The sequence below is a fragment of the Calypte anna genome, chromosome 22 (assembly GCF_003957555.1).
Source record: "Calypte anna isolate BGI_N300 chromosome 22, bCalAnn1_v1.p, whole genome shotgun sequence".
Classification (NCBI taxonomy): domain Eukaryota; kingdom Metazoa; phylum Chordata; class Aves; order Apodiformes; family Trochilidae; genus Calypte; species Calypte anna.
The window spans coordinates 4654641-4662664 of record NC_044267.1 but is presented as its reverse complement, the minus strand read 5'-3'; the positions used below and the strand labels follow the sequence as shown (position 1 = coordinate 4662664).

The 8024-nt window shown below is 51.8% G+C and overlaps 1 protein-coding gene across 1 annotated transcript in view; it reads right to left on the bottom strand.

Annotated features, from left to right (window-relative positions):
• Positions 1-432: 432 nt before the first annotated feature.
• LOC103529998 (hexokinase-2) overlaps positions 433-8024 on the bottom strand; it is a 28274-nt gene continuing 20682 nt past the window's right edge. The window contains exons 13-18 of the mRNA XM_030464124.1: positions 7745-7840; positions 7152-7251; positions 6834-7017; positions 6432-6587; positions 5718-5951; positions 433-4793 (exon numbers count right to left, since the gene is read on the bottom strand). Of these exons, the coding sequence (XP_030319984.1) occupies positions 4649-4793; positions 5718-5951; positions 6432-6587; positions 6834-7017; positions 7152-7251; positions 7745-7840 (915 nt within the window). The 3' untranslated portion in view covers positions 433-4648. The remainder of the gene's footprint in view (positions 4794-5717; positions 5952-6431; positions 6588-6833; positions 7018-7151; positions 7252-7744; positions 7841-8024) is intronic.

Genomic DNA, 8024 nt, shown 5'->3' with positions numbered 1-8024 from the left:
TAAAATACCTGGTTTTTATGTAATACCAGGGTTGAAACCTAAGCTTTGGGAGGGGTTGAGCTGGCACAGGGCTCCTGCTTTGTGCTGAGGGTTTAGCACTTCCTGTTCAGGTCCTGGTCCTGATTTGCCCTTGTGCCCTCCCCAGCCCCAGATCACCCTGGACAATCCTGGGCACCTCTGCCCTTGCTGCTGGGGAACCCCCACCCTGCTTGTGGAGGGACTGTGGGTGCAAAGAAGCAAATCCCTTCCCAGCTTTGGGCCTTCTTCCCAGTGGGCACAAGTTGGGGATTTGGGATGGGGCAGTGGTGCTCGTGCCCTTCCTCTAAGGGCTGGCTCAGGAGTGGCTCAGTGCAGGAGTGAAGGGAGCACAGAAACCCAAACACATCACAACTTACCCCAGAAAATGTGTGGTTGGTTTGATTTTTGTTTAGTTTTGGTTTTTTTCTCTTTTTATTTGTCACTGACTGGGAGCAGCAATGGTGGCGAAGGGGAGCTGAGAAGTACAACACCACACAGGGGAAAACGGTATGAAAAGTACAAAAATAAGGAAGCCTATGTATAATATCATTGCAGTCAATTACTAAAAATAAATATTGTAAACACAAAATAACAACACCAGGTGAATTCACAGTCACTCGTTTCTGCTAGCAGCTGAACAGTCTTTGGCTTTATTGAACTCCCCCTGCCCCGCACGGAGCCAACACCCCCATGAAGATGCATTTTCTTGGCTTCCTGACTTGTCAGGGCTGTCACAAGGTAAATAATTTGACCCTTTCTTTCTCCAGTTTACCAGGAATCACCTCTTTTGCCTTCAGTGACCACTTCTCTACCAGAGCAAGCAAAATGACCTCTCAAATAAAGGTATTTATCTGCTGGGAGGAGACTGTGGTGAAGAGGGGGACCAAGGCTCCCCCCATTCCAGTTTATTTTGTTGCTGTCTTGTTCCTCACCACCCCTCACATGGGGACTTGTGGGATTTGTCACTGTTACACTTGTCCTCACTCCCAGGCTCTGGACCTTTTCACCCTCTTATCTCTCAGATAGCCTGGGCACGTTTGGATTGCCTGATAAGGCACCAGCTATCTCTGGTCAGACTCCCTCTGAGCTGCTTCCAAGGCAGGGATCTGTGCCTCTCAGCTGCTCCTCATACATCTTGGGTGGGTGAATGTCATCCTTCTCCCAAGAAAGGAAGAGGCAAATTTCTCAAGGCTCAATAATTTGCTACTTATATATATTTATATATATATATGTTTATTTATTTTCTTAAATATTTAACAATAAATTTTTTCCAAAGTACCAACAAGGAGAGAATCTACAGGGAAGAAAAGGGCAGTGTGTCCAGTATAGCAGTTGACACAGAGGAAGCTCCTGTTCTCCTGCTGCCTGTGTGGCCAGAGAACATGCCAGCACAGCACCAGGAGCCCAAAGAAAATGCATCCTAATGGGGACCAGCAAGCAAACCAAATGCCATCCTAAATCCACAAAGCAGCTCTTCTTACTGCAGGAAAGAGGCAGACTGGGCAACTCGAGCTGATCAGCCTGTCCCTCTCTCCTTACACAAAAGAATTTGATCTTCCCTTCATATGAATTGGTAACAACTGAGTCTTCCCTTCTTCATTTTAAACACATTCACAAAACATCCCCTGGCACCCTTCTGGTGTGAGGTCACAGTCCCCCTGAAGTCACAGCCAGACTGTACAGCAAACATCTCTGGTGCTCATCCCCTTTGAGACAAAAAAGAGCACAAACTTCTCAAAGTGTCTCATAAGAAAAACCTGTTTTATGGCCATGGGCACCTCTGTGCTCACAGGTTAACTCGGGTGTCTTGGAACACTTCAAGTATTGCTTTTTTTTAACCAGGAACATTTCAGACCCTGCTGCATTCTGAGGCAAAGCAAAGGGGAAGCAAAAGCTGACAAGGGAGCCTGGGGAACATCCAGGTAGGCATCCACCTGAGCAAGCCCAGCCAAAAACCCTCCCTGACCCTACAAAAAGTTGAGCTCCACACCCTTCAGCTTCAGCACGTGTCTCCCTGCCTCTGCCAGCCCTGCAGAGCTGCTGCTCCCCCAGCCCAGATGCTCTGGGACAGACCCAAAGCAGCTGTAGCTCCAGCTCATTTCTCCCTCTCCTTCCTCTGTTCCAGGAGAGCAGAAATTCCCCGCCAGCTCAGGGCTCATCCTTCCTGACACTGCCAGGTTACAGCCTGTCCTTTGCTGCACAGAAAGGCCAGGGGAGCAAGGTTCTCCTGCTCCACCCATCCCACCTAACTGGGTACTTAACTAACCAGGTTGTCTTCTCACCCTTTTAGCTGCCCTCTCCCAACACTTTGCTGCATGGGAGCCTGAATCAGCTACAAAACCAGGGCTGCCCCACCACCCCAATCTTTCCTACTCCCCCTTTCCCTCCCCCCAAAAAATAAAGCTACAGCTGTAGAAAATGTAGCTCCCTACCTGATGACAACACTACGTACTTAAAAGGGGTACAGCTGGATAAGAATCTGAAATACAGGCATTAATGCAGCAGGTGAAAACATTTCTGCTTTCATTTGGCAGCAGGCAAAACTCTGGACTCAGGAAAGAAGCACACACAGCTGCTTGGTACCCTGCTAGAGGATTTCCACAGCATCTTGCAGAAATTTATTTCACATCTTCTGGAAACTTCCACTAAACTTGCTTTCTTACATCATTTCTATACACAGATTTTATTGGTTATAATTGTCTTGAGGCTTATAAAAAAATAAGCATCTAAAATGCCCAAAGAGTAATTTTTGCTTTAAAATTGTGCTACTGAACTTGACCCCCAACATAGAAGAGAGACTTTTGGTAAGAGGTTACCCCAAGCAGTATAAAAATATACGTAAAAATAGACAAAAACTCTATCCTCCAAACTGAAGGTCTGTTCATGGGAATTATTAATTATTCTTTTCTTTTGTACATCACTGGAATTTCATTATCTTCTGCTAAATATTTACAGAAACACCCCCGCCTCTACACCTCTGCTCTCTCAGGCAGAGAACTGCAGCCTTCCTTTCACCCACGGGGCTTTTCTGGTGGCCAAAAATTTAAATTACTGCTTTCCCTCCTGGCACAGGGGCAGAGACCTCACCAACAGCCCTGAGGATGCCAAATGGAACGGAGGTGACACCAGTTCTTGCTGCTAAATGTCAGGGACCCAGGTGAGCAGCTCGTGCAGCATCAGCACTCGAGACTGAGTGGTTGTTGGGGCTGGGATGTGGGGCTCTGCAGAGCCCTGGGCTGTGTCCCCACAGGGGTGTGACACAGGCTGGGAGGAAACAAAAACCTCTCCTTAGGTTAAAAGCAGCCTAATTCTGAAAGCTTCACTGCAGGGCCCCACAGCTCCCCGGGCAGCACATCCTTGGCTCCCTGGTGGTAAATGCAGAACACCCAAACCTCTTGCCACAACTCTTCTCAGGAGTCTGGGTCTCTTTCTCCAGTCTACCCCAAGAAAATTTTAAATTAAAAAAAAAGACAAAAAAACAACCACAAGAAAAAAAAAATACTCTGTACTGATCTGAAGTGACATTAAAAGGTGAAATCAAAACTAAGCAAAATAACCCCCCAAGACTATGTACATAAAAAGACAAGATCTCTTGAAACATAAATATTACAGTGTATAAATCTGTCACCTAAAAGGCTGAAGACACAGAACTATTTCACAGACAAAAAGCAAACCAAACTCACCACACCAAAGTGTAGACACAGGGCCATGACGTTTTTCTTTTTTTTGGGGGGTGGGGTGGGGTTTGTGTTTGCAGGAAGAGCCTGACCCATCTGGGTGGTGGTTCCTTGTTATCCTCACATGCACCAGGGATGGGTGCCAGTGGTTTCCAGGGGTGTCACACAACCCTACAGGACTACACTCTATTTTAGGGTGCGTGTGAGAGGCTGGGAAATGGGATTAGACCCTGAGTCCCCAATTATTTCCAGGCACGTGCCCTGCTGGAGTGGTTGGGGGAGCAGGAGCACCCCCAGCTTGGCTCCAGCAGTTCTTTTTGTACTGCTCACCACCAGAGATACTTGGTATCTCCCAGTGCAGACTCGGTTGATGTTCTGCACCCTGTGCTTTTAAGAGTTACCATGACTTTCATGGAAATAATACAGCCTTGATCAGGGTAAAAGACTAATGGAGGTCTTTAGCCCAATCTTCAAGAGGTTTGCTTCCTACAGCACAGACAAACGCTAGGACTCCCGACATACATAAATAGGTACCAGTTAATGGTAAAGTGACAATGCAGTGTCTCAATTCTAGCAATTCTGGTTTTTCTCTGCTGTTAAGGGAAGGTGTGAGAGTGGTTAAGGAGAGGTGGGGAGGAGAGCTGGTGTTTGAGGGAGGCTGTGAGTTGGAGCAGGCCCAGCTCTAACTGGAAATGTAGGTAGACAGCCAAAAGACACTTCTAGCTTTACTCGAGAGGTGGTTTTATGGCATGCATGAAAACTCCTAAGACAGCTCTTTAAACGCTAAGCACACAGCATCTCCAGTCCCACTGGTGGTGGTGTCTCAAGAGAACAAGTAAAGCTACGAGTCTGCTGCAAGGGGAGGCCACGTGTGTGTGTGTGTACCGAGGGGGACTGGGTGGGAAATGTCCTGTTTTTTCCTGACAGGGCTCTCCTGGGCAGAGCTCCCCCTCCTACCGCTGCCCTGCCTCCCGGATCCTGCACGCCACTGCCGTGATCAGCGCCGCGCCCTTCCCGCTCCCGTCCTCCGACTGCAGGAAGGTGACTTCACACTTGGGAGACAGCTCCCTGACGGTCTCCTGCATGATGGTGGAGAAGCTGCAGGGCAGAGGAAGGAGAAAGGATGAGCTGGTTGAGCTTGCTGTGAGAGGGAGGAAGGTGCCAGCCCCGCAAACCATGCTGTCCAACCCGGCCAGGTGGGAGCTCGTGGAAAGCCAAAGTCTCCCATGCTTCAGCATCACAGAATCCATCATAGAAGGGGCTGGGTTGGAAGGGACCCTAAAGCTCATCTAATGCCACCCCCACCATGGGCAGGGACCCCTCCCACAGCCCAGGGTGCTCCAAGACCCATCCAACCTTCAACACTGCCAGGGATGGGGCAGCCACAGCTTCTGGGGGCAACCAGGGGCTCAGCACCCCCACAGGAAAGAATTTTTGTCCTAATGTCTAACCTAGCTTCACAGTTAGCAAAACACACTCCTGCTCTCCTCCCACTCAGGACCAAATCCAGCCACCTCTCTAGTCCCACCAAACCCTGAGAGCACTCATCAACCTCACTAAGCCTGACCAGCTCACCTGGGGGAACCTTTAGAGCCTTCCCACCACCCATGGGACCCTGAGCCCTGTCTAAGCTCAGCCTTGTGCCTTTAGTCCCTGCCTGGGCAATGCTGTCCTTGGCTGTGGACCTTCTTGATCCGGATCATGGCCTGACTCCTTGGGTTAGACCTTCCTGATGAGCTGGACTCCTGGTTGAACCTGGTCACTCTCTGGGTCAGCCTGGTCTTGGGGTACTGTGGGGCTGGGTTCTGGCTGGTGTGAGGTCTCTATCTTGCTGCCCCATCCTTTAGGGAGCAGCTGGTCCTTGCTGAGCCTTGACAGAGTTCAGCTCAGTGAGCTACTGCCAGCCCTTGAGACCCTAAAATCCCTGTACCCCTGAAGTTTCCACATTGCCTCTTACTGAGCACTCCATCTCCCCAAGATGGGCAGAGACCCCAGCAGGAGCCTCCTTGGAGAGGAACTCACTGAGGGTGCAGCTTGTAGAGGGTCCCATCCACGCCGACCGTCACCTTCAGGAAGTCCAACCCCCGGTTCTCCCGGATCTTGTCCACCACAGCTGCCATGCCAGCCCCACAGAGCTGAGCTGCCCTCCGGGCCACCACCGTGCACACCTCTTTCACAATGATGCTGTCATCACACGTGGTCTCCAGACCCAGGTGCTGGAGGATGGAGCGGACCTGGAGCAGGGCCAGGCGGTCACTGGGGAGGACAGGAGGCAGGGTTAGGAGATGGAGCAGCTCAGTGGGGCTTCCTTTTAGGTTATCTACACCCTGCAGAGCCCAGGGCCCCACGGCTTGGGTGACACAGCCTAGAGGGACTCAAGAGCTCCCTCTGACCTCAGCTTTCAGACCTGGCTGTGGCTCTGTTGTCACATCCTAATCACTGGGGCTATTTCAGGACAAAGCCACCAACTGGGACCATAACACCTGTTTGACCTGTGTCCCCTCTCTGTTCAGGGCAGAAGACAGAGGCATCTGTGTTGCCAACCCAACCTTTTCCTTGCCCCTCAATACCAGAGCTGCCAGAACGTGGATTTTGCTGACTTACCTGCACTGCACCACCCTGTGTCATCCTGGCTCCAGACTGAGCTCGTGGGACTTCCACCCCCCACCCTGGGAACGCTTTCTCCTAACTACATCTTCCAGCTGTAAGGTGCTCACCCCACCTGTGGGACCTCACCTTTCAATCTGGGACAGGAACTTGGTCTCAAAGATCCCTCTGGTCTTCAGCCTCTCTGAGATCCGTCCCCGGAAGAGCAGCCCCCGCTTGGTGAAGTCCATCAGGATGTTTCGGACGATCTCCCCCAGGTACATCCCACTGATCATCTTCTCAAACCTGGGAAAGAGAGAGCAAGGCTGCACACCAGGGAAAGGGGAGACACTGAGGCTGGATCCCAGCTCTGCCCCTGACACAATCCCTGGAGCAAGCCCAGCAGCACAGTCCCACCCGTGGGCAGGGGACAGGGGACAAGGGACACAGGAGGGGTGGGTTGCAAAGCCAGATTCTGCTGGTGGGTCAGCACTGAACTGGACACACAGCCTCTAGAGATGCCCCTTCCCAGCCCCCAGAATCACCACACACCTTTGCTTCCCAGGGTTGAGGGACAGCTCATCCACCACCACATCAAACTCCGTCCGGATATCATCCAGGCACCCGTTGTCACCAAACGCTCCCCACTCCATGTTGACACACATCCTGCCCTCCTCCCCTTCCACCAGCTCCACGTTCTTCATCTCCTCCATGTAGCAGGCGTTGCTGCCCGTGCCTGCAGAGAGAGACAGAAGCACCTTTCAGTGGGGGGGAGCTGGAGGAGCACCCATGTGCGAGATAAACCCCTCAGCCAGGAGAAGCCCTGGTGGGTGGCTCAGAGGAGGCCCACAGAAAGGTTTCAGTGCTCACCAACTATCAGCCCAACTTCACAGTATGGATCTTCATAGCCACAGGTCATCATGGTGCCAACTGTGTCATTGACCACTGCCACCACGTCCAGGTCAAATTCCTGCAGAGGGATGGGATTGCCTGGGTTATTCCTGGAGGACACAACTTGCTACGTCTGCTCCCACCACCGGGAAAAGATCCGTCTGCTGGTTCACGGAAGTCCTCCAGGCACCCGGGGGACCTCCACGTGTCTGGGGGTGGATGTTCAAACCTCAGCACACCTCTAGCAAGACCCAACTGCAGAGGAGCCGGGCGACCCCTTCTAGAACCCCTCCCGGGCAGGAGCTCGGGGTGGTCTGCACTGGGCAAACGGGTCGGGTGTCTCCTGAGCTCACGGTGAGACAAGTCTGCTCCAACCCTGGCCAAAAGCCAGCTCTGTGCTCCAGGGTCTGAAAATCCAGACTCTAGTGGTGACTCAGGGTGGATGTTAAACTTCAGACACTCAGCCTGGTACTCAGCCCATTAATTTGCTTTACAGGCCAATTAAGGATGCCAGAGACAGCATGGGATGGGGAGCAGGCAGGCAGCTTCTCAGCAGCCAGGTGGACTCTCACCTCTCTCCTGTGAATGGCCTCCTTCAGCAGGCTCACCACATCTTCTCCTTCACACCCGGTCGCCTTGAAACCTTTTGTCCATTTCAGGAGAATCCCCTGTTGTGGGAATGCCAGTGGTGAAGCATCAGGCAGGGCAGGAGGGACAGGAACCCCACCTCCAGCTCTAGGTCCCCAGCACAGGGAGGGCAGATCCTCACACCTGGAGCTCCTCAAGGTTTTCTCCAGAGCTCAAGGGATTTTTGAGGCAGCAAAGAGGCTTTCTAGAACCATAGAATGTTAG